Raw genomic sequence first — 27347 nt, 5'->3', positions numbered from 1 at the left:
TAAGAAGATGGGCGCTTTCATGGCACACACTTGAAACAAACAACAGTGATTCCTTGCTTCTTGTTACACTCAATCAATTAAAGTGTGTGCTGCAAACTTCCTTCCATTTCCCTACATCCTCTCTAAGCAATTAGAGTAGAATCCACAGAGATTAGTCACCCTGATTGTTAATCGTTATCAGTAGAGAACATTTTGCCTACATGTTATGAGGGAACATGCGCCTGGAGGCCTCTGTCTATGAAGCGCAGTTTAAATTGAGTAAATGAAAATAGGCACTTAGTTAATACTTAGGCAATATGTGTGCTCTGAAACATCAATTACTATAATGATTTAAAGTATTATCAAATGAATTACGCTTAATGCATGAACAATTTCGAAAAACAAATGCATTGAGCGTGAGAAGGCAACACCGGGAGTTTATAAGAAAGTCAACCTGTTAATTTAGAAGGAAATGTGTATTGTGGATGGAGACCCACTACTTTTAGAGCAGGTAACTTTTCACAAATAGAAAGAACCACAAGCAGTGCATTCTGCTATCGTGATTTGAAAGTGATTTGTACATCTGGGCCTCATTTTGGAGTAGATAAAAATGGCAGGAAAGTGCTGGCTATTCCTTGGCAGCCGCTGTGCTGCCAATTCACTGCAGCGCTGAACTTCGAGTTTGGAGGTAACGTGGAGGGTTACTCTGCATCATTCAAGATGGAGGTAAGCCAGTCACTTTCCCTCCACACATTGGCGTGTTTACCACAGTATACGTACCGCCCACTGTGAATTTGCCACATTCATCCAAGGCTTTGCTCTCCCCCCATATGTACTCTCGAAATAGGGGCTACCTCTGCTGTTAACACACTTGTAATGCCGCAGTAAATCCACGGAACCAATGTTTGAAAGGCAGTAAAGGTAAATCAGTTATATGATAGACTGGAATAACGAACACAACCATTATAACGAGGCCCTGTGCGTTTTGAATTATTACATTTTTCGATTCGCGATTAATAAAAATTGGGTATTATTATAATTCAGTGGAATAAGGATAGATAAGGTCATAAGAAAATAACACATTCATGGTATGTTTGAAAGTTGAACTTTGACCCTAGGGGCCTGATTCATGGAATACTTTGCACGGTGCAAAGTACTTTTCACTAGTGCAAAGTGACTTTGCACTGCTAACAAACACCCTGATTCATGGAACAGTGCAAAGCGTTTTGCAAAAAATACACGTTGCACTGTTCCATGAATCACAGTGTTTGTTGGCAGTGCAAAGTCACTTTGCAACAGTGAAACGTACTTTGCACCATGAAAAATATTCCATGAATCAGGCCCTAAGTGTTCCAATATTCTTAAGAGACAGGAGTCTCCCCTTTTCACAAAGAAGCCACGCACATTATTTTCTGCAAACTTTCTAAGGATCTCCAAGGGTCTTTTCCAGGTGCTGCAGAAACATTATTTGGGAGTATGCCAAACTCCATCAAACGATTGTTCGATGCAGTCCAAGTTTAAGGTTTGACCTCAAAGCAAATTGGTTCGTTTGTATGCAAACAGGGAGTTTGGTAAATATTTGATTGGTATTTTGATGGACTACTTGTCCCATAGCTGTGGCCCATCTGCACGAGCTAAATGCCACTCAGATGAAAGGGGCAGATGCACGTGTATGCTGCTTGAACCCATAATCCAAATGGCATCGTTTTCACGAAAGGGGACTACTGCATTTGAGGAGGACCAGCAGAGCGTCATTCAGTTACGCTGCCAACCGTCCAATAAATAGCCTGTTTCCTGGCACGGGCCTAACCCCTGCATGTGTTGCTAAACAGGAGGTCTAGTGGTCTGGTCTGCTGTAATCAGCAGAAATGTAGCCAGCCTTTCTTTAAGTTGCGCCCTGAAGAACAGGCATTAAAAAGACCCACCTCCTGCTATCAGTGTTATGTTCGTCTCAGGAGGATAGCTCAGTGGCAACGTGCTCGCCTTGGAAGCAAGACGACGCAGTGCAACACAGGTTCGATACCCTGGTCCGCGCTTAGACATCTTTGGGTATTAAGCGCGTTATAAATAACCTATCATATCATATCATGTTGAAATATGTCTTAAATTTGAGCAAATCTAACATTAGGGGCCTGATTCATGGAACGTTTAACATGGCACAAAGTGACTTTGCACTGCCAACACCTTGATTCACATAGCAGTGCAAAGTGTACTGTTGCACTAGTGCACTGCAAAACTGCACTTTGCACCGGTATGTGAATCACAATGTTTATAGGTAGTGAAAAGTCACTTTGCACCGTGCTAAAAGTTTCATGAATCAGTCCCTAGGTGTTATACTGTAGAAGAGGAGAGGACCTATATTCTGGGGTACGCATATTGACTTAAATAGGGATTGAGCATTGCCAATCATGGGTATGGATTTAGTCACTGAATGCAGGCTGGGCTGGAACGGGTGAACTCACAGTGCTTAATTTGTTCCGGTGTCTGCCGGTTTCCAACACCGGCACTGTTTTTTCGGCACCGGCACTCTCTGCAAATGCCCTTAAGCCCTTAATCATGGCTTGCTGGGCAGCGGTGCGCAGGGGTAGAGGCATTCATCAAAGAAAGTTAGCAATTAAGTGTTGCGTGGCGCCAGTCAGGAGGCAGCCCAGCTCAGGCCACGCTCTCTCTCAATAACAAATTGTAACTTGTAGGCGGGGGTGGGTGTTGTGAACACTACGAGCTCATGTACGTGTTGCTTTGGGGGGCGGGACTACAGCCTGTCAGTGTTTCTGAAGTCTTACAGACCACAGAGGCTCACCCCTTCCACGTGTGGAAGAAAACAACGGGGCTAGCGTTTCCAGCCCACTGCTGATTGTGCTGCCCAGAGTACCACCAGCATGAAGGTAAATCCTGCCCCAAACCTGCTGGGCTGTATATCCAATGTCTGTTTTCCATCATTTGTTCCGTTATCCTAACATCCTTGGAGTGTTCGGAATGGGTGAGGAGCTGCTGTGAATTTTGGCCAACTTTAAAAATCACTTTTTCTTTTCTCAAAGAGAATACGCAAGGTTCACAGAAGACTGCCGGGCATGCAGGAGAATTCTGTGTGCCATTTGCACTTGCGTGTTAAAACAAGAGACCTAATAATTGCGATTGGAGGCATATACAACCCTGCACTACATCATATAATGAAACACTTCATTTTCAGAAAAACCGAAACGTGGATGATGTAGCTCAGTTAGTTGGGTACCTGCTGTAGAGATTTGCAGGAGAAAATGAATATGCACTGTTTAAAAAGCTAGAATTCGTTTCTAAGCATTAAACAAGAAAACAAAATGAATATCATTAAAATAAAATGCATATTTTTAGAATGTGACTATTGCTTTAGCATCCTATCCTGCGATCCCCGATTGAGCAAGCCCCCTCGTTCATGAGAGGCCGGCTGCACGAAGTGACACAAAACAAACCGCACCATCCAGTGTCTGACGCTCTCTTTGTGTCTGCCACGTGGGACAGGGAGGGTTGGCTGAATATGGCCACAGAGACATGTGGGGGGTGGGTAATCATAATAATAAATATAGGAGGTATTCATAGGGCTGCCGGGGGTCTCCCCCGCCTATATTTGGGAACAAATTGATTTAAAGCAAAACATAATTTGAAGAAATAAACTCGACCACATCATCCAGAACCCATGCATATATGTCTACATGGTAAAGGACCTACAAAGCACACATTCTTCTGGCAAGTAATGGCACGTTGCACTAGAGGATAAACCACTGCCCAGAATCCACACCACAGCTAGCAGGGGCGTAGGAGACGCATAAAATCTAGGGGGGACAGGGGACACCTTGGAGACTTGGCCGGGGAGAGGCAGGAATTGCCTGCTTGCAGATACTCCTTTACATCTTTCCCCCGTCACTGACATTTGCAGTAGATTGTACAGGAGCTTACCCAAATGTATGGAAATACTTTGGTCTTAATAATATTCCCCCCAGGGGCCTTGTTTTTCTCTTCCACCTCAGTTGGTCAGATGATCCGTTTCACTTCTTGTGTTTCTCCAGGTCTCCCAGCGATGGACCTTTAGAGAGATCTTTTATAATACTCTCAGCTGCGCTTTAAGTGCAGATGCTTTATGGAGTTTTGCCAATCCATCCTATCCTATTCCACTTGAACCCTCAATGATGGAACATGAGAGTGCCCCTTCACAGCTATGTATGGGCTGCAATTGTACCTCGGCACCAGGATATTCAGTGGATTTACATGGATAGCGGAACAAGTGCTGTTGTGAATCTCAAGGCTCTGCTTTATTTTTTCTGGGTCACCCAGATGGCTTTGGGTGGCCTCTGTTAAAACTTGTCCAAAACTAATTATTCAGCTTGTGGTGGGTACCAGAAACTCAGTTGCATCCCTATTTTAAAACAAGCGTTGGCAACACCAACCATTTGGGTTTTAATGTAGGCATGGAAAAGGCACTTGCCAAGCACCGCCATAGTGGTATTAGGTACCCTTTGATGGTAGCAGCTGCAAAATGGTACAAGTACCTGGACATGTAATGGCAGTGCCTGGCAAATGGCCAATACGTATAAATAAGCAAACACTTGCCATTGCTGTTTTTTTGCAGGACTTCAGTGAAGGAAATGCAAAGTGCTAATAGAGTGGCTGAAGGCATCCCTGGATAAGACATTTGTATTACGCCAGTAGTATGTTCCCAGCTCCAATTAAGTTATTAACTACACAGGGCTTTGTATTATGATATGGCATTTATAACACGCCTATACACAAGAGTTTCAAGGTGCGACGAGGCAAGGGAGGGGGAACAGAGAGAAGACAGACAACAATCCTACTAGGCCAGGTGTCATTCAGATTGCGCAAGTGCATGGGAAGGGAGGAAAGTGCGGAGGGGGTGAGGGGAGAGGACAGTGCAGTACATGGGATAATAAGATAAATAAACAAAGCAAAAGTAAGGCCAGCAGGTGGCAAATGCAAGGGTAAGTGCCGACAACAGGTGTCAAGTGTTGGTAGTGGGACTGTAGGGATACAGAAAACAGTCCCCAAGTGTGGGGGTTGCCAGGAAGGGAGTGCAGGAGTGCGACTGGCGGGGGAAGGGGCCTGGTTCCGAGATCAGCAGGTGGCCAGGTAACCAGTGCAGTTTCAGTATTAGTCAGGAAGTCAGCAGGGGAGAGGAGGCGAAAAAGCAGAAGCAATGAGAAAGGTTTTGAGGTGCTTCCGGAATCGGAGATGATTCTCCTCAAGTTTCAGGGAGGCAGGGAGGCTGTTCCAGAGGGAGGCCCCAGCCGAGGAAGGAGATCTACCACCAACCCGTTGCTTGGAGGAGCGTCTGATCCTGAGGGAGTTGGAGGCGGATGAGCGAAGAGCTTGAGAAGGAAGATATTTAGGAAGAGAGAGTTGAAGGTATTGAGACCCCAGGCCCCAGAAGGCCTTATGGACAATGCAGAGGGTTTTGAACCTAATCCTCACAGCCACTGGGAGCCAATGCAGAGATTTCAGTCCTGGAGAGATATGATCCCTGGGCTTGAGGCCAAGGACAAGTCTCGCAGTCCTGTTCTGGATGAGTTGCAAAGGGCTGAGAGTAGCAGGCAAATTTAGAAAGAGGCTGTTGCAACAGTCCAGCCTAGAGAGAACCAGAGCTCTGGGGACAGTGAGCTTCTGGGGGAAGGAGAGAAATGGAAGAATACCTCTGAGGAGGTGCGCTGGTAGTGAGACTTTTTAGAGATGTCATAGATGTGAGGAGAGAAGGAGAGTGTGGAGTCGAAGTAGACGCAAACATTTTTGGCCTCACAGGTGGGAGCAGGAGGAGGACCAAGACAGGTTGGCCAGAGAGTGACAGGAAAGGAGGGAGCGGGTGTGCCGATGAGGCAAATCTCGGTCTTAATGGCAATAAGGCATAGATCATTGGCGGCACACCACTCCTGTATGGCGGGCAGACAGTCAGAGATGAGAGAGTGAGAAGAGGTGGCTGAGGGTAGCCTGAAAGTGAGCTGAGTATCATCCGCATAGCAATGGAAGTTGGGGCAGAGTGCAGCAATGCAGTGGGCAAGAAGTGCCAGGTATTGGTTGAACAGCCAGGGAGAGAGGTTAGACCCCTGGGCAACACCACATGTAGAGATAAAGGTAGAGGAGAGGAAGGACCCAAGTTGAACCTGGGAGGGTCGATCAGAGAGGAAAGAAGTCAGCCACGCCAGGGCCTGACCGGTGATCCCCAGGTTATCACAGAGATGGTTGAGCAGGATGGCATGGTTGACTGTGTCAAAGGCAGAAGAGAGATCATGTAAGATGTGGACACAGCACAGGGGGTGTTGGAATCAAGGTTGGAGAGCAGGTCTTCACGGATGTTCAGGATAGCAATTTCCGTGCAGCTCTGAAGCCAGACTGATGATCATGGAGACAACCGACACATTCCGCGTGAAGATTGAGCTGGGAGATGGCCAGTTTTTCCAAGAGTTTGCCCAGGAAAGGAGTGTTGGAGATTGGGCAATAGTTAGCCGGGCAAGACAGGTCGGCAGAGGGTTTCTTAAGGAGAGGGTGCACCAGTGAGTGCTTCGGGGTTGAAGGGAAGACTCCTGTGGCGAAGGAGTGGTTGCAGAAGTCTGCCAGGACAGGAGCCAGGGAGTCAATGTGGTCTTTGATGGCTTTGGATGAACAGGGATGAACCTGTTTTGATGAGACTTTCATAGATCTGACTTGTCTAGAACCCTCGTCTGGGGAGAACAGGGGAAAGGCAAAGAAGGAGGGAGAGATGTGGCTGAAAAAGAAGGGTCAGAGGAAGAGCAGGGAGTAGAGGGAGGAAGAGGAGAGGAGGAGAGAGAGGACAGGATGTCTTGAGTTTTAGAGATGAAAAGAGAAGCCAGTGCAATGCCGTGCAAACATCCCTAAGTCAATGGCTTTATCTAAACCCGAAGCACATCCTATGCTTTTCTGCCCTACACCACTCTACCTGTGTTCTGGTCTTTCCTGAACCCCTCTCTCCCCTGCACACACTGGTCACCCCGTGCTGCAAACCATCCCCATCTTTCTTCTGCACTCCGTTCTTGTTCCCATATCTCCCATACCTTGCTCCTCTCTTTTTCTGTCCTCTGCACCCTTTCAGCCCTTTTTCACTTTGCATTCCCCCACTCTACTGTACCCCAGTCCCTCACTTCCCATTCCCCCATGGCAAGAACACCACAACTCTCATCTGTACACTTTCTCCTCCGTCTTCAGAGCACCCTCGATATCCTTGGGCGCTTTTCTACAACTATTAGTCATGCTCCATTGTCGTACCTCATTTTGGAGTCTTCTCCAGGTCACTGTCGAGTCAAGGCCCAGCCAGTGCTGTGCACACATGCTTGTATTTATTATTTACACTATAATGCTGCTTGCCACTTGCCGGATGCTACCCCCCCATACCGGCCTTCACCGCACTGGTCTGAGACCACATGTTTGCCTCACCTGCACTGTATGCAGTGTCAGTATACATACACTGATCGCTCTGTGGTGATGAAGTCCAGGTACGGACCCAGCAGGGGCTTGAGGGGGGCAAGTGGTTAATGGGGATTATAAGCCACTTGAACTTCCATAAGCTAGTGCACTGTCCTGGATGTTATAAGGGAATGGAAGGGAAGATGGCAACATACTTCTTCTCACAGCAACAGCATTAATACTGCATATACCATAGGGACCACTGGGAGCTCTGGGAGGCAAACACACAACACAAGGGAAAGGAAACTGCAACAGAGCATGGACAGGAATGTGCACTGGTACGCAGGTTCATGGGGGAAAGAGGCCCGCTAACAAGGCCATACAGTGCTGTCTCGGGTCACTGTAACCAGGTAAGTAGCAAGATGTAAGTGAATGGCCTGCACTTATTTTCGGGGTGTTGAGCTGTGGGGTCATGTCATTTTAGTATTTACACATTAGCCTGCAGTGCAGGTCTAAGTAATTTCTCATTTCTGCATTCATGTAATACAGACTATTCTTTGTAGTCAACACGATTTCCAAACGGTCATCTCCCTATCATGGCTTTTTAATTCCCACAAGGCGCAGGTGGCGTGGTGGTGGTGGTGCTCTAACTTCACACTACACTTGTGGTTCCTAAATCCGAATTCGAGCTCTGCAGAGCCGAAACAAGCTCCTCCCTGGAACAGGGCCAACCGCTCCCTGCGACGCACACCTCCCCTCAACCACAGCCACCACAGTACCGTTGTTGGGTTCACCTGCTTCAAATGAATCCACAGACATGTGAGCACATCCCATTGCTCCGGGTACAGGCTGAGGCAACTTGCATTTCACACCCACTTTTGTAGTCCTCACTAATGCCCTCATTATCGGGAAGACTACACTGCACATTGCACCCAATTATGAGCTTGAACATAAACAAATAGCTTAATTTTCCAAACAATGGAGACCTTCCCAGAATAGTGCTCCGGTGTATGTGCTCCAGGTATGTCACTACAAACCAGTTTGCCTGCAGCGACCTACAAAGAGTTCCACCAGCGGGCATAAATTGGTAAATATTGAATCCCTCTGAGCTGGAGGCTTTTTTCTGAAGACGCGTAGGCATCCACTCGTGAGCACGTTGCGCAACACAAGGGTCTTGGGTGTTGATTTATCATTTATGTTCTGTAATGGGGCTATGCGAAACGTGAACAGTGCATGCAACACATCAGGGACGTATGTATTTTGCTCATCGTTTAAAAGTGCACATTGCATGCACAGAACAGCCCAATTTAGCACTTGTGTGCTGTTGGGTCACCTGCATGCAATTTGAAACCTTCAAGAGGCATGGGGCGAAGCCTGTCTTTTCCTGTTATCATGAAATAAAATATGGGTTCGACCCTCAGGTTTTTCAATTCACGATGAAACATTAAGAGGCCAGGATTCCCTGATTTGTTTGCAACGCGCTGCACGTGTTTAGAAACTGTATAACTATGACGTTGGCACATTCCCTGTAATAAATCCTCCATGTGCCGGCCTGCACTGTACCTGGGAGAGGGGGGCCATTTAACTTACCTTAAGTATGGTAGATGAGGTCTCAGGGGGTCGAGTCACAGTCAGTCACTCTCAGCAGGAGCACACGTCGCTGCCTGGCTTTGCCTCCACCATCATCATCAACCTCGTCTACCGCCCACCTGGCCCTCTATTGGAGTTCCATGAGAACCTCCACATCGTTTAACAGAAAACCTTTGTTCTGTAAGCTGAGGCTGGGCAGCAGTGCACTGCGCAGGGGCACGGGCAGTTCCCCGGCCTTGGCACGTTCCAAATGCACAGGCGCGGGTCACGCATGAGCAAACAGCAGAAGTTCTTGTTTTAGCCCGCTGCTGCAGACAGTCTGAAGTTAACTTGTACTTTTGCACGCATGACCAGGGATGTCATTTCACCAAAATGCCAGGGGTAGCGGAAGTGAAACCACACGACCCTTGACCTCTGATGACTTCACAGGAGGTGATATCATTTGACCCCACCCCGAAGTGATATCGCGGGAAGAGATGGAACACAACCTTTCATCCGTTGACAAAAAGAGGAAATGGCCTCACATAGCATTGTTCCTAAGTACACTACAAAAATATGTTTACGATATCACTATAATGTGATGCACATTTGATACAAGAATGGATCCCCATATGTATCGTTAGGATCAGTGTGTATAGACCCATATTACCAAATGACTGTGAATGCAAGCAGACGTCCATGGCCAAATGATAATGATGTATTATTATATAGAACTTACGCTTGCACACTTTATATAGAAAAAATATACACCCAATATCACACAACCTGTGTTGGTACTCATTTATCAACCTCAGAAGGATGAAAGGCTGAGTTGAGGTGTTTAAGAACAGACTAAATCAGTGACTCACCCCCTGAAGTGTGCCTGAAATGAACCTCTAATTAGTCTAACAATTATTGTATGGAATTCCAGAAACACACATTATTTGGTTTTCCTATTCTTTCTTATTTAGGGTCAGTGTTGAAAGTGTTATGTGGCACCCCTGTTCTTTTTTTTTTCTTCTTTTCTTCAGAGGCATGAACAAGACAGCCAGCCACTCCAGAAGTAAAGAGCCACACGGTGCTGGGAATTAAAAATAAAAAATAAAAATAAAAGACACTTTTCCCCCCCATTTGTTTAAGGGTAGCAAGGGAGACCACAGGGGTAGCAAGGGAGACCTCAGAGGCCACAGTTGCAACCTCTAGAGACCCCTAAAGGACCTCCCTGCACATGACATCTTCAGCCTGCAGTGCAGGCTGCAAACATATTTTAAATGCTGAAGTGACACAAATTTCTGGGGGGCATAAATGCCATTTTACCCCCCCACTTACAATTGTGGGGGGGGATTTGTCCCCCCTCTCCCTCCATGTCCTACGCCCATGGCTGCAGAAGTATTTTAAATGCTGAAGTGACACAAATTCTGGGGGGGATAAATGACATTTTATCTCCCCCACTTAGAATTGTGGGAGGGATTTCTCCCCCCTCCCCCCCATGTCCTACGCCCATGACAGCTAGCCACACCAGCTTCAGCCAAATACCACAACTCACCTCTCTGATTAGTCAAAGGAAACATTGGAGCCTCTGGGGTGGAGGGCAAGCGGCCTGCTGCAATGGTGAAATGTTACCAAGAGTCGCAACTTGCACACCCTGAGCCACTGGTCGGCAAGAGCCAAATCCACTCCATGCTTTCAGTCTAGCCACAGCGAATGCAAATGAATACAGTGGGTCAGAATGGGAAATCGTGAGATAGCTGGAGAGTATCCGGAAAACCTGGTGGGGTTGCAAATCCCGGGGACTGGACTTGGCAGTGCTGGCATTAGATTCATACAGAACAAAAGGAACTCTGCAAGTCAAGAATATGAACATGTTTATGCCCCACCCTACTACAACTTATTCCTAGGTGAAACAAGCACAAGCAAAGCCAATAGGTTTTAATCATCTTATGCTTCGTGCAGTGTCAAATGCTCCGAAAATACCTGTATTCCTGGTAAGTCACCATATCCAGGTTATAGCCTCCACAGGTGCTGCCATAATAGGCCCATTTTACCCTGGCAATGCCCAAGTGTGCCCTCAACTGCATATGTAAGGTGTAGATCCGCATGCACGCATGCTGTCAAAATACACCAACTGCGGTCTCCAGTGCACATGGCCTCAATAATGCCTTCATAAGCATGGCACAGTCACCATATGTAAGATGAGCTTCTTAATTAGGCTTTTTATTGATTATTTTCTGTTCACTGATACATGGTTTTCAAATAAGGCAGTGGGGGACAGGGAGGTGGGGCTATCATGTGGACCCAGATCAGCTTCTAGTAAAAGCAGATGTGGTATTTGAAGATGGAACTTCATTCCAATCACTATAGCAGATGTACGTACAGAAACCCAGATGTTAGCAACTGGATTCAGTGCAAGCCATGTCAAAATGTCTTCTTCTGGATTCAGTAGGTTTGCAAGTGTCAACCCGGTCACCTACACAAAAGCATTTAATGAAAGGATTGCCTAGTATACACAAAAGGTCAGTATTAACACAGCTGGAAATCTGCTACTTGAGACACACAACCACTGTTCTTTTCTAAAGAGAGAATTAATACCGCCCCCTCCTGCAGTCACCATTGGCATTTTCCCCCTCTTGGAGGAGATACGCTGCTTTCATTAAACAGTGCCCCAGAGGCTATAGAGCAGATTCAGTGAAGCCATCAGAAAGGGCAGTGTATTCCAGCATCTAGAGGAAAGCAGCAGAGAGGCACCGGCATCACTTCTCAGAGATGTTACATGACCCGAATGTGCCCCATTACTGCAGCCCACCGGCTGGACACAGATCCGTATGCTGTGAGAGGTACACTTCAGCCATAGGGCTTCTTTCAGTGGCTTGCACTTGCAGAATCGGAATGCCAGCATCAAAGGGCCAGCGGTTGCTAATGGGTCGCATCACATTGGTACGTCGGCCACCCACTGCATGACAGGAGTTTGGAGAGGGTGTGGGGGGACATGTCCAAAGTACTGATCTGCAGACATTCACCCCAAAAAATCTCATCCGTTCCTTTTCACACTCAGAGGATCTGCTGTTGGCAACACATAGGGTCCATTAACCAAGTGGACACTCTCTACACTGGCAGTGTGGCTTCACTCTTGGGAGGGGGAGGGGCCGGTGACAAAGTACAATTAGGCTCTGGCACCTGCTCTTTATATATACATTTATTTAATGTTGCACTGAGGCTAACAACACTGTCAACTAGTACAAAGAAAATGTGGCAACAAAGCATGTATAAAAGACACACAGTAATGGGTGAAACATTGATTCCGTCGCACTCCCTGAAGCACAATATGGACAACTATCCTATGTACATCCTAGCAAAGTAAACACGAGCTAGAAACATCGCTAAACAATCCATACAACAAGCTCAAAGGGTTAACAAACAGCTGATAAAAGCAGGCGTACAGTGCTGGGGCTGTGCACGTCCCGGTACATTTAGCAAATTAAGCAGAAACTTCATAATCACAAGTGGCTGCAGCGACACCATTATGGCATAGGAAAAGTGAACTCCCAAGGTTTATTATTTTAAAAGGATTTAAAATCCAATGCTGAAAATGACTCTTTGTGGTGGTTACTGTTTGAAATTATTCTTCAGGATTTTACAAGATTCCCAAACTTCCTCCTACAGCAATCAACAAGGCAAACTAAAAAGGAATGCTGCTGTTAGTGGGGGCATTACCTAATCTCACTATGCTTTACCTGCAATCTACCAGCTCACCAGTTGCCCCCCCACGGCCTCTTTCAACATTCCCCCTACATACTTCCTACACTCCTTCTCCACAAAAAGCAGCATCACAGCATATCACCCTCCACCTACCACTACATCATACACTAGACCCATTAACATCAGGAACCAACTCCTCGGTCTCCGCTCAAGATACCCAAGCATCACCCACGAAGCCACACCCCACTCGACCAGAACCACAGAAGTCCACCTCACGGTCAAACCATCACCACCCACACCAGTCCTGGCGCACCCCAAACCCGCACACCTGCACCACACAACACCACCCCCTCCGTATCCCAGCCCCTACTCAACCTACAGTGTGCCACTAATCAACGCTAGATCCATCCTGGCTCATGCCACTGAAATTCACAAACTCTTAATCAACTTGGACCTCGACATCCTAGCCATCACCGAGACCTGGCTGCACAGCGCTGCAGGGCCAGCCCACAACCTTGCCATCCCACAGGGCTACGCCATCATCAGGCAAGACCACCTTTCCTCAGTAGGAGGTGGGGTAGCACTCATCCTGAAAGATCATCTAGAGGCCAGACAAATCACATCTAACCTGGGTGACACCATAGACTCTCTAGCTGTAAAAATCGCCCTCTCCCCCAACTCCACCATCATCATCGACCTCGTCTACCGCCCACCTGGCCCCCTATCGGAGTTCGATGAGAACCTCCTACATCGTTTAACAGAAAACCTAAAACTCACCTCCAAAAGCATCCTCTTAGGTGACCTCAACCTAGGATACAACGACAAAAAGGATAAGCCAGCCAAATCCCTCTCACTAGCCCTAAAGGAACTCGGCTTTGACCAAAAAATTACTTCAGCCACACACAACAAAGGCCGCCTCCTTGACTGGGTAGCCAACCACAGCTGTCACATCGACATTAGCTCCATCACCCCGACTCCTTGGTCAGACCAACACATCATTCACTTTTTCATACCCGTCAAATCTAACACCAGTAAGCCCAACCCTATTCCCCCAGCCCTGGCAAGAAGCGCCAAAAATCTTACTAAAGAAAGATCATACCACACCTAAGCATCCTCACAACAGATCTCAAGTCCTCCGACCCATCAAAGCTAGCAGATATCTACAAAAGCACCAAAAGCACTGCCATTGACATCATCGCCCCTCTACAGAATAAAAAAGCCAAAACAGTGAAACACTCAAAAACATGGTTCTCTTCTGAACTCAAAGAACTCCGCTCCTAGAAAAGAAAAGCATTGAACACCTGGCAGAAATCCCTCTCCCCAGCCACCCTATCCTCCTACAAAAAAAATCACCTCCCAATACCAAAAAGCTATAATTACAGCCAAGTCAGCCTCCTACAACGATAGAATTGCGAATGAAAGATCCAAATCCAAGGAAGTCTTCGTCATCTTCAAAGAGCTCACCACACCAGCTACCAAATCACAAGATATTGTTAAAGACCAAACCTGGTGCAACTCCATACAATCTGCCTTATTGAATAAAATCAAACACCTACAAGAAAAAATAAAGGTGCACCACAAAAACCTATCTCAGCACCTCAAATCTACCTCCACTACTAACCACCTGCCCAAACCCAGCTCAGAGCCCCTTCCACCAAAGCCCCCAGAACCCCCTTCAAATTCAGGGAAGTAACAGACCAGGAAGTTATTGAGATAATGAACAAGATTAAACCATCTAACTGTAAAGGAGACCCATGCCCAGCCAGTCTGATCAAAGACTGCACTGAAACACTCACCCTCTTCCTCAAATCCTTCATTAATGCCTCCTTCAACACAAACATAGTTCCATACAGCCTCAAAGAAGCCTGGGTTCGCCCTCTTCTAAAAAAAAACTACTCTTGACCCAGAAGTGGCTAATAATTACAGGCCCATTACCACTTTGCCTTTCCTGCTCAAGATCCTGGATAAAGTTGCCTACACGCAAATACAGGAATATCTTGAAACCAACCATATCCTAGGCAAAAGACAGTTAGGTTTCCGACCAGGTCATGGGACAGAGTCAGCCCTAATTGATTTAAAAATACAACTTGGAGACATCATTAACAAAGGTAAACTGGCACTCCTTCTCCTACTGGATCTGTCCGCTGCCTTTAACCTTGTTAACCATGATATCCTAGGCATGCACCTAAAAAATGAAGCACACTTCTCCCCAGAAGCTATTGCATGGGTGGCCTCGTTTCTGGATGGGAGACTCATGAAGGTCTTCTCAGACACTGCCTCAGCAACCCCTACTATCATCCACTCCTGTACCGCCCCTACTCTCTACAATATATTTATCCTTCCACTCTTCAATGATCTTGACTATCGCAACATAGCGTACACCAACTACGCAGACGATACGCAGGTACTACTCCCACTAACTGGGACCTACGAGGAAGATGTAACAGCCCTAACCAAAATGTACACAGCCATCTAAACCTGGATGGCTGGCAACGGCCTCTGCCTAAACGGGGATAAAACTGAGATCCTCATAGTAGGGACCAGCGACACTCTCAATAAACTCCCCCCACAATAAAAATCCTTCAACATCGACAACTCCACCATCACAGTCTCCAAATCTGTCAAAACCCTAGGTGTTCACCTAGATGCCTCACTATCCATGTCCCGCCAGGTCAACGCCATAGCCTCCTCCTCAGCGCTCACCACTAAGGTGATCAACGCAGTCAAGCCTTTTCTCTCCACCAAAAACTGCCTATCCATCACCAGAGCTACAATAGGTACCACATTTGACTGTTGTAATGCCCTTTTCCTAGGCACCTCTGTCAACAACTTAAAGAAAATCCAAAACACGCAAAACAATGCGGTCCGCGACACACTGACCATCCCCAAAAGGGAACACATCTCTCAAGAAAGGAAAGACGCCCACTGGCTACCGGTAAAGGAACACATACTCTTTAAAGCCATAGACATCACACATAGATGCCTTACACTAGATGCCCCACCCTATCTCGCAGAAAGAATCACCCTCAATGCCTCTAACAGACCCACCAGAGCCCACCGTGCAAACCAGATCTATGTCCCCACGTTCAAAAGATCCAGTGCTGGATGATCTAGCTTCCAACACCTCGCACCCAAAAACTGTAATGCCTTGCCAACTTCGCTAAGGAATGAAAAATCATACACCACCTTTCGCAAAAACCTAAAAACCTTTCTATTCCGCTAATGTTTAAACATGCACAGTTATGCCTGCACTGTAACCACAGCAAAGCATAACTCGCTGACCCTCTTGGTCTCGTACCACCTATGAATGTACTATTGCAACTAACTTCTACTGTATTCCTATGTCTAAGCTTAAGCCTGCTGTAATAGCACCGTGGTGCCTCACGGCAACTTCTGCGCGCTTTATAAATGCAAATAAATAAAATAAATAAATAAATTAGGTCTGTTCTTCTTTTACCCCAAACGTGAAGTAGAAGGTGCAAACAGCCAACCTTCGAAACCCAAAGGTCCCCCAAGCAGAGTTTACCACTGGGCACGTCATTCAGCAGGCCACTCAGAGCTGGCTCCTGAGCAAGACGAAACCCACAATTACACACACAAAAACGGTGTTAAATGGGTTTCAAACCCCTATACATGATTTACCCAGAACACCCTGGAAACTGAAACAACCCTATGGATAGGGTGTCAGGACTCGGATGAAGTATTCAGGATGATGTCTGCTGCAAATCTCTCCCAGGGTCTTCAGATGCAGAGGTGAGGTTTCCTGCCAGGATTAGGCCAGTGCACTGGTGGATGGAGTCCCCTGATGTGTGACTTGGAGCCACAATGTGTGCAGGACTGGAAGGAGATCTTTATGACGAAGAAGGGACCAGGAGAGACGATCCATGAGAGGAAGAAAACAGCAGCATCCCCACTGCCAGAGGCAACCCTCTGAAGGACGCAGCAAAGCACACAGGTCTGGGCAACATCTTCTAGGACGCCCCCTGAGTGAGCAGAGGCAGGGCAGCTAGCAGTCACTGAGTTTCCAGGCCAGGAGGAACAGGAGGGACCCTCATTTGAAGGCACTTAGGCCAGAGCAATGTTACTAGTGGTTCTGCGACTGCAAGCGAGGAAGAGTCCAGCAAGGACAGCTGGAAGAGGCTAAGTGAGGGCTTGCACCCCAACCTCGCAGTGCTGGTATGCAAGGGGAAAGTAGTACAGCTATACCAGGACCCTCAGCAGCAGTCTTCAAGTACATTCAGGAATGGATCCAAGAAAGGCACGGGGTCTCCCACTGAAATATATTCACTCAGGGTATTGGATAAGAAGCCAACCAATCACACTGCAGACAACAAAGAGAGGTGTGGATGGCCAGACAATCTAATCACACAGTACTACAGCCTTGGATGTTTGAGCGACTCTAAACCAGTGTACATGTAAGCTGATGGTGCCTGTGGGCTGATCTAGCACTGAGCCGGGCCGCTGGTGCCGTGGCATTAGTGAGGCAAGAATTTTTGGGCACTGGCACTTATTTTTTTACAGATTAAGCACTGGTGAACTGTTACCGTCCCTCTCCTCGAAGAATAAAGCATGTGTCACAGCGGGTGGCCACCATGTTGCCCACCCTCTTCCTTTTAGCCAGTATGTTTGTGTACAAATCCATAAATTAGTGCATTCATGTATGGAAATCTGCAATCAACAGACTTGAACTGAATATTTTTTTAACAATTTCATGCCAGATTCGTCCAACTTCTTAGTGCTGTAACTATAGCTATTGTTGTTGCGCAATACAAGGTTCTCAAAACCTCAAACTTGGAAGGATGAAGGAGTTAGCCCTCCCAGGATTTAAACTTGCGAAGTTCAGACTGGCTCAGTACCAGGGGCGGACACGTAACCTGTGACCTGTCTACCATTACCACATGGGTCTGCAACCTTTTACTCTCTAGGTGTTTTGGACTGCAAAACCCACCGATCCTAGCCAGCATAATCAATACTGAGGGATCCTGGGAGTCATAGTCCAAAACATCTGAAAACCACAGGTTGCAGATGCCTCCATTAGCATAATGTGCCAAAAGGGTACACTTAAATGCTTCTAGCTACAACACCGTGTTGTTCAGATTTGTAGGTCAAATTGGCACAATAAAGCAAAGGTTTTATGAATGATAAAAAGCACAGCAAAATCAGCATTGCCTACCACCAAGGGTAACCATGGGGACCTGTGATTTTCAAAATAATGACCAACTTGTAACTTTGGTATTAAATTAACGCTGCCAATGTACAATCCATGCTTAAAAGTGCAGAATATAGCAAGCTGTATAAAATGAGAAAACGTTAACACACTGAGGGCCTGATTTACAAAAGCGTTTTACAATGGCACAATCCCATTAAAAACGTTTTGTAAATCATGTCCTCAGTGCCATAAAATGTGTGTACAAGAATAGTACATGTGCAATATACTCTGGAAAAACTATGTATATATTGGATACAATTCGTATAGCATTCTTGCATTATCTTTTTCCTTAGACATGTTTCAAATATGTATAATGTAAAAAAGTCCTTAACCACGATACATTAACAAAGTAATAGTAGGGTTTCACATTGCCAAGAGTATAACTGCAAATGCTTATTTGAATGCAAACCACCTTAATTCCAACTTTGCTTGGATAAATGCAGAAAAAGAAAAGTATTAAGTGGTTTGTTAGGGCATTGCTTTTAGCTATCTTAAATAATTCAGAATAAACCATTCAAGCGTATTTACATTTTCAACATACAATATCTAACATTGTAACACACACTCTAAATTGCCCTAATCCAAAATTAAACATAAACAAAAACAATCCGTAATAACTCTGTCAACGGCCAAAATATGTTTTCAAAGGTATTTGTACTACATTTGTCATGAATTGATGTGACTGTTTGGTCATACATTCATTTTAGAGCACAGGCAACTCAAGAAAGACATTGCAGAACCCCAAAGCAATAGAACCTGATGAGGCGGTTGGGCATTACCAGTCTTGTAATGTCCCAGGGCATCAGTTACAGGCCTGAGTGCAACATGGGCTTTAATGTAAGCCACAGGCCATTACCAGACTGGTAATTCCCTCCTCCAAGGGGTCTATTGCTATTGGTACCCTGGCACATTGTACCAGGGGTACTACTAATAGCGTTTTTTCTCGAGTTGGGAAACAGTGAGGAAACCGTTCTGCAACTTGAGAAAAAAATATTGGCCATGAATGGGGAAAATGGACTACACATAGTACCCTTCTCCCTTTCCATGATGGCCATGAAATAGATATAAAAAAATGTAAACTATGCAAATGGCCGCCATGGAACGGAGCAAAGGGACAACATGTAGTCCCTTCTCCCTTTTCATGGCGGCCAGTCAGAGAAAGAGAAGGAACTTCGAGGGACACGGCGCGCACAACGGGTGCAGGTAAGTTTTTGTCGGGCTGGTAATGACCCGGCGACGGCCAATCAGATTGATTGTTACAATCTGATTGTCCACGCCCGGTACTTATACTCAGTAAAACCATATGCAAGAAATCTAGATGTTATAAATATTCCAAATACTATATTGTATCATTTCCATAGAAAACACATACATTTAGAACACATGCATGCATGCACTGGTGATTCTCTGTGCTCCAAGTTTGGGCGTCATGGTCTACCTGGAAAAATGTCATGAATTAATTGACAGAAGTTTGCAAAAAGGATAGAAGACAACCTTGCTGTTACTACACAGGCATGTTCTTTCCTACCCCCCAAAGCACCAGTGTCTTATGAAGACGTGTGTGTCCTCAAGTAATTTCTATGTGGTGATGCTGGTCTAACCACACAGTCACAAGCAGCACTTTATCCCAGGTTTACGTAGGGCGGAATGTCTCTGCTTTGACTTTTTCCCAGCGTAACTTGTGTCTTTCTGGAAAGGCACATGACTCGTTTCTCTATCTTTCTCTGTTTCTCTGTCTCCCTCTCCCTCTCCGTGTCGCTCTCTCTCTCGTTCTCTCTCTTAAACACACACACTCGTGTTTTCATCTTTCAAGTGAGAAGAGAGGGCCTACCATCACTTTTCTAGTATTTGCGAGTTTTCTGGAACTGCGTAACATAGAAGAAGAAACCATTTTTATACTGGGTGTCGATTTAGTCCAGCGCTAATTTGGTGAAATACCAAGCAGCATTGAAGTATGTGTTAAACATTAATGTCTCAAGCTCACTGCCTTGACTCAGGCATGTGCACTTCGAGCTTTCCAGGCTACATTTGACCAATTTTGGAACTCTGCTGAATTTATCAACGGGGGTCTAGGAACTTACTTAAAAGTCGAAACCTTAAAGCCAAACCGGGCTTCAACTTGTACCTCGACGCAATTACGCCGGGTTATGCATGAGCACTCTACATTCAGCTTCTTAACAACACATTGAGAGTGGCATCTTTTACATCCAAATGTGGCCCGTCTGTCAACACTAGATGCCCGGTTTGTGGTGCAGCAGAAGAATCGATCACTCATTTTCTGTTGCTCTGCGTGGGATACAGTGACCTTAGGGCGAGATTTCTCTTCCCACTTTGAAGACTGAAAAAGATAAGGAACATCAAACAAGCTGCAAAGACTCACTAGAGTGTCTTAATATGTTTGCATCAGGGAGTGGATCCGGAGGGCAAAAAGAATCCTGCTGGTGATGCTAATTGAGATGTTGTCACTTTCCCTCCAACCGAGCTCCTGATTCAATAGCACACAATGTATATGCCTTTGCACTTTATAACTACATGTGGCAGGGTTTCAATGTATTCCATTGTAATATGAGTTAATCGACTTGATGCTCTTAATCATTTTAAATTCCTTTAGCTCATGATGTGCAATTGATAATTTCATTGAGTGTGATTTTTTATTTATTTTATGGTATTTTACAGTGTTGTACAATGTATGCTTTCATGACTTTACGCCAAATAAAGTTTTGCAACAACAGAACAAGAAATTACTCTCAGGTTTTGACATCTACTCTTGTGTTTTGTCTTGATAGAAACTTCTCTTTGAACTTGTCAAAGGATATGGATCAAGGAGAATATAAGTGCCCTCGAGTCAGTCAAATGGCGAGCAGCCCATCTGTAGACTGGCCCTTTGCTAGTCTTGAAGAAAGTGTGGGCCTCGAGGCTTTGCCGTTCCGACTGATGATGCAGGACTGTACATCGGTGAAGACATTACTCCTCAAAATGAAGCGAATTCTGCAAGAGGTAATCATTCTCGAATTTACACTTTCTAGATAGTGAAATAGGCCTGACATTGTTTTCCAAGCTCCTAAAAGAGCCTTGCACCAACACTTAATAGGCTGGCATCAGTGTGCTTGGGAATTTCACCTGCTAAATGTACAATCACATTAGGCCTCCTATCCCACACCACATAATGCCAATGATATGAAGATATGTAGTCTTTGGTAGGAATTAGAAATAGATCTCAGGCCTTGTTCATCATGTAATCATTATACAGCGGCACTGTTTTTATCCCTTGATCCGAATAATGTATTGTACCCTAATGGGTTAAACATGACAGAGACACCAGCAATAATCAATGCAGATTCTGTAGCATTTCAGTAGAGTCTCCAAAGCACCTGATCACTGAATGTGTGCCACTAATTGCTATGAGAGCTCTGTATTTGAAAAAATATGCACCGTTAAATGGAAATATAGACGAGTGGTGGTACTTGATGCTCTCAACTAATAATGTTATATTGACGTGTGCAGTTGTAGACTTTCTTTATAGGATACTATTGTCGCACAATGTTTTGTCCTTAGCAAATGGTTAAGAGGATATTAGATCTAAATCGACTGATTGCACAACGGACTTTAGTTAGTTTTAGTTTTAGTCTTTAATCTCAACTCATGATGTTCATAGATGAAAATCCAAAGTGAAAAACCTTGGGTGTATATGGCAAGAGAACCTGGCTAGTGAGGCACATGTAGGGGCCAAAGTAAAAGCTGCATACCATTCCTTACGGATGCTTAGGAACATACTCCCCTTCATAGCACCCCAAGATCACTCTGTGGTTGTAGGAGCGCTGGTAAACTCACATCTTGACTATTGTAATAGTCTGATGATAGGGATTCAAGCGAAACAGATGCTGAGACTACAGAGGGCACAGAATGCAGCAGTCAGGCTTATTTCCCACTTAAAGAAAAGCTACCACGTCTCAACATCCCGGAGAGCACTCCACTGGCTTATGGTGGAGGATCGAGTAAAATTTAAAGTGGCATGCCTCATGTATAAGTGCTACTATAAAATGGCACCCAGATACCTGACCACAAGAATTCACCATCATCAACCAACCAGAGATCTCCGGTCAGGAGATAAACTTTTGGTGGATGTTCCACGGACCAAATGCACCTTGAAAGGCGATAGGAGGTTTTCTGTATCTGGCCCAAAAGTATGGAACGAGCTACCCATCGCCATACGATCATGCTTGTCTCTAGAGGGTTTCAGAAAAGAATTGAAAACCTACCTATTCAAGTGAACCTAACTATAGGGCAATTATAGCCTCCCACAGCTAAATGTCAATTCTTAGTTAACAACTGTGCCCGAATGCAGTTGGGTCTGCCTGGTGCGTGTTTAGAAATAACCAAAAAAATAAAAAAAATAAAAAAAAATGAAAATCAGAGTGATGAATTGACTATGTAAATTGAAATTTGTAATTAAAGTTTGTATAAACTATATGTTACAATAAAAAAAAAATGTACCCTAAGGCCAAGACTTTCTACCAGAGAAGCGGTGTGGAGACTGTAGCTCTCCAGATGTTTTGGACTATCCCACCCTTGAACCCTAAACATTGGGTATGCTGGGTTTAAAGATGGGAGTTGGAGTCCAACACATCTGGAGCTCAAAACGTTGAAGGCTCTAGCATAGAAACTGCACCTGAGCTACCATGGCAGACAGCTCTTAAAACAGACTATAATTTAATAGCCTATTTATTGACTGCACAGACACAATGTTTTTCATAATTTTATGTGCAATGTTTAATTTATTTTCTTGCTTTTGAAAATGTATGTATGTTTTATGCTGACAAGAAGGTCCAGTCAGCCGAAATGGATTCAATAAACGTCAGACTTAGAAGAAATTGCACTCTAAGACTAAACGGGCCTGATTTACAAAGTGAAATTCAAGCACAAAGTGTCTCCAGTTTATAGGAAGTTATCCACTTTGATATGAGGTGCCTCTCACTCATGAGAATGCCCGCAGTCTTGTAGGGCATCCAAGAAGGAGAAGGGATTCTTACGGATGATAGCGATGTTTGCACTCTAACTGGAGGAGGCTCTTAGTCATCAAACTGCATAGAGTGTGCTCTGACAAAAGGCAAATCTCATTAGAGGTGTGCAAAAACATTGGATGTTTATCATGAAAGATTATTAGCTACTTGGGTTTAAAAACTAAAGATATACTTTATTAGCCGGATGCTACTTTGAAATTGATTTGCTTTTACAGAAAAAGCTTTGTTGGTCTAGACAAGAAAATCCGCTTATCTACAGCTATTTGAAAGTGGTAAATATTTCAGGGCACTGTGCTTCAAATGTATTTTTGCTAATATCTGCCAAATGTACTTATTGAGGATAAGATCATATATACTCTCCTGGAGAGTGGTTCTAGTGGATGCAAATGCATATCCTTTGACTAGTGGCTGTTGCTGACAAGTAACATATGCAAAGTCTCCCCAACAAGTCCCTTTAATTAATTCATCTTTGATAAAGTGGCACCAGAGACCAGGCTCTAAGTGTGAAATCAGAATTCAAACCTCTGTTGCTCTGCTGTGTCTTGCTTCCAAGACTTGCAAATACGGTTGATTTGAGCAGTGTTTTCCATCAATGAGCAGGGCGCTCACTTTTTATTCTGCTTGCAGACTCATGCAATGTCGTTCTCGGCGCGTGGCCTTTGCAGGATTTCTGCACAGATTTCTATGAAGTGGGCCCTCAGTATCTCATTAACAAACTAACTGAGACATTGGGCCTCATTCCGAGATTGGTCGTAGTCATGGCGATATTTGCGCCATGACTGCCACCAATAATGGGTCCGGCACCGGTCTAGTTTAATGGGCAATTACCGGTGTAGTCCGACCTTTGCGGGACCGGTAAATCCCCATTGAAAATGCCATTCCCCATTCTCATCTGAGCCCCTATAGGGCTCAATGGGAATGGGATGGTGCAAATAACGGGCTCGCACATGTCAAGCCCGTTATTTGCACCCTCGTCCCTTAGCGGGTCCCGTCCATAACGCCTGGTCAGAGCAGGCGTTACTGGAGGGACCCGCTAAGGGACCTTGTAGTAGGGTTTTAAGGGATTACGGGCACCGGTCTCCTTACCGTTGCCCGGTATCCCGTACCGCCCCACTTGTAATGACCCCCATTGATTGTGAGGGGCTATTTTCAAATTGCTACACATTGATTTAAAGATTGGTTTTAGGAGATGGGGAAGGGTATGGCTGCTCGTACCAGGGAACCACAGCGATGCTCACCAACATTTTAGGAATCATCGTCCAGACTTCAATTTAAATATTCTCTTTCCTGACCCTATGTCAAGAGGTGGTCAGTTAACCTACTGACACATGAGGCAATAGGCGTGAGTCACAAATCCTTTTTCAATGGGATGCATGGAATGAGTTCATTTTTAGTGCCAAACCGTAAAGGGCATGTCACTGAGAATTACATGTTTACTTGCTTACTTCAGTTTGGGAGGTGTAAATGTAAAATGTAAATAGAAATGTTCATGCCAAGAATACGGATTTCTTTTCACAGCAGAGAAATGCTACATGAGGTCTGATCAGATTGAGAGCAACCTGGTACATTCCCTAGTGCTTCGTTTATCACAAGGGAGTTCAGGCACATTTGAATACACCTTTGGGAATAAGGCATACTTGTTTGCCTGAGAAGTCCTTCCTCCTAGCCTCTCCTACCCATATTCCACAGGTGCCCTGCTTAATAGCAGTTTATCCGTGTGTGCACAACTATGTGTGTGAGCAGAGTGTGTTTTGTGATTTGTCACACTTGTGTAATGCAACTCTTTTGCTCCACTTGCATGCACCCACATTAACCAAACGTCTTGTTGTTGACTGCGTTTTTTATCCACATTTTTAATCAAGCAGTGTTTTTTCTTTTTTTTTTCATTAGGCGATTTACGACCTATTTCCCATCAAGGTGTTCTTTGTAGACTTATGTGATAACCAATCACTATCTGAAATTGTGTCCGTACATTTCAGTTTTTGTGGCTCACCACATTTTAATTTTTCTTACTAACCATTTATTTCAACATGCCCCTTCAGGTAGTCAGTTTAGCTTATTGCTTTCATATAGTGTTTTTCTTGGCCATGTGTTTCCTTACATATTCAGCAACGTGCTAGCCCAATACTGTTAGTGCCACCATTGTCTAACTCTTTTGTTTGCCCCTTATATAATATAGCATTCAGCCTCCACACATAAAACCTTTTATTCGAAAAAAGCAGAGCCAAACACAATGGCTTTGTCATTGCAATACAATGTGGGCCAGATTGATGGAATTATTTGTGTGAAAACAGGGAATTTACGTGCCAAACTGCATGGGTAATCCTGTTGGTTGATTCATGGAATCGAATGCACTGGATATTCCTTCCACTTGGGTGTATTTCAGAGCAGCCCGTCATGCCCCTGTGAGTGGCTGATTACCTTGTGCTAGACACTACACGGAGTGTGCGTGTGACTTGTGCAGAGGGCAGGGAAGGGGGCGTAACACAGATAATGGGGAACAGCATGCAAAACACTGGGCGTTACGGGGGATGGTCCGCACACAGACCATCGCACGCCAACTATTGCATGGCACGATGCGTATTCAGGGATCCGACTGCGCAACTTCCCAGCAGCGAAATGCCAGCACAAATCCCTGATACTATCCGCCACCCGAAGGCAGGCATACAGACACATAGGATTTAACAGGGGGTGCAGGCAGCCGGGGTTCAGATCTAAGTTAAGGGTGCTCATACATCATGTAACAGGGTGCAGGAAGGGTTTATGGGGGTTTGCACGCAGATTTACTGAGTTTTACCCAAGTTACGAGAAATTGTACGCATGTTGTTTGGTGCAGGTAACAGTTAAGGGGGACCCCGCACAGGCTCCCCAAGATGCAGGCTTGCTTGTGGGAGACCCCACACACTTTTTTGAGGGTGCATGTATTTGTGCCAGAGGAGCACGCAAATGTGGCTGTTTCCTGCTGTTTCTGATTTTCGTGGTGGCGTGTCGGGGGCGTTCCTGCTGCAACTAGCATATGCGATGACTTTGCACAAACAAATCGATCAAGACATGGAGCGCACAGAAAAATGTCTGCCTGCAGGCTCGCGCAAAGTGTCATTCTCGGTGCATGGGAGTTGCAACATTTCTGTGCACTTTTCCATGAATCAGACCCTCTGTGTTTATCTAAGGCTATATAGTTGATATTTTGGTATTCCACACTTTTGCCACTGTTTTATTTCGAATCTATAGATGGTATATATGGATATGGAGTATAGAGGGGTGTGGGTTGGGGTGGGATGGGCACCTGGGGTCTTCCTGGTAAAAACAATAGTAACATCAGTAAAGAAAGCAAAGCTGCATCCAGCAAAACATAAATGGGGAAGCACTCAAGGATCCAATATTTTCCATATCACTGCTTGGCTTTATAGTCAAACAATGTTTTCTCAACAGCAATAGAGATATCAGATTTAGAAGGGTGTAAACTGTAGATAGAAGAAGAGGGAAACAGAAAATAAAACATTTCGAGACTTTCATGAGCAGAGGATGAGACTGTATAAGTAGATTCCTTACTTGGTAATGCTCAGTTAGAAGACGGAATACATTATGCATAGTGGGTGCACACATCACCACCTACGAAACAATGAAGAAACGGTGCCCTTCAAAATAAATGAGACTATTGCTCTATGAAAGTTAATCGATTCTTGGTGATTACATTTTTGGTGCAATTCCTGGATATGCTGCGTTATTTAAGGTGCCAGACAGTGCCAGGAACGCCTGCCAAATGCCGTGCACAACATACCGCTACATCCTCCCCTTTTTCCCTATGCATTGAGTGGAAGCATGCTGTAATTTTGTGGAAGGTAATAATTTCAATATTTTGAAGATTAATAGTTCTTGGTGCCAGTGGATTGGTTTATGGAATTATATAAAAGAGATTCAGGCAAATGTGTGGAGGCATAGAATTTAATATCCCACTCAGTGCTTCAAATTTAATATAAAAGCTCAGAGAGCAAATCTTGCTGGCTGCTGCATGGCACTTGCAGGCTGTCTTTTTTAACCTTCACGCAGGACCTCCCTTGGTCGCTTTTGTTTTGTCAGATTCCTTTTTCAATATTTAGTCATTTGAGGGACTGATTCAATAAGTCAGTTTGGGAAATATGTTATTAATCATGTTGGGTGAGAATATAAGGCAAGAACATTTTGTTTCATGTATTATGAATTTAGGACTTTTATATAAATCTGCACATTACATAGTCGTCCCTTCAGAATGCACGACAGTAAATCATGACATATATATCAATCAAAGTTAGAATGCATTTCGTATGTGGTAGCCATGAAGAACCAATGTATCTTCTGTTGAAGTGAATCTGTTCTACATGATAGTAGATGTCCTGCAGGTTTCCAGCTCAGGTCAAAGAGCAGAACAAGGCATTTCTGTCGCATGAGTGTAGATAATATACATGCTGACCTCTCAGGTCTAAGAGAAGTGG

General features: G+C 44.9%; 1 protein-coding gene across 1 annotated transcript in view; it reads left to right on the top strand.

The window, feature by feature from the left end:
* The window catches only part of CCSER1 (coiled-coil serine rich protein 1), a 2886772-nt gene that overhangs the window by 1661565 nt on the left and 1197860 nt on the right, over positions 1-27347 (top strand). Inside the window, exon 6 of the mRNA XM_069630566.1 lies at positions 20641-20851. Within this exon, the coding sequence (XP_069486667.1) occupies positions 20641-20851 (211 nt within the window). The remainder of the gene's footprint in view (positions 1-20640; positions 20852-27347) is intronic.

The sequence above is a fragment of the Ambystoma mexicanum genome, chromosome 6q (genome assembly GCF_040938575.1).
Source record: "Ambystoma mexicanum isolate Mex_15411 chromosome 6q, UKY_AmexF1_1, whole genome shotgun sequence".
Taxonomy (NCBI): domain Eukaryota; kingdom Metazoa; phylum Chordata; class Amphibia; order Caudata; family Ambystomatidae; genus Ambystoma; species Ambystoma mexicanum.
The sequence above is the reverse complement of the archived record's forward strand: the minus strand, read 5'-3'. Positions and strand labels throughout refer to the sequence as shown.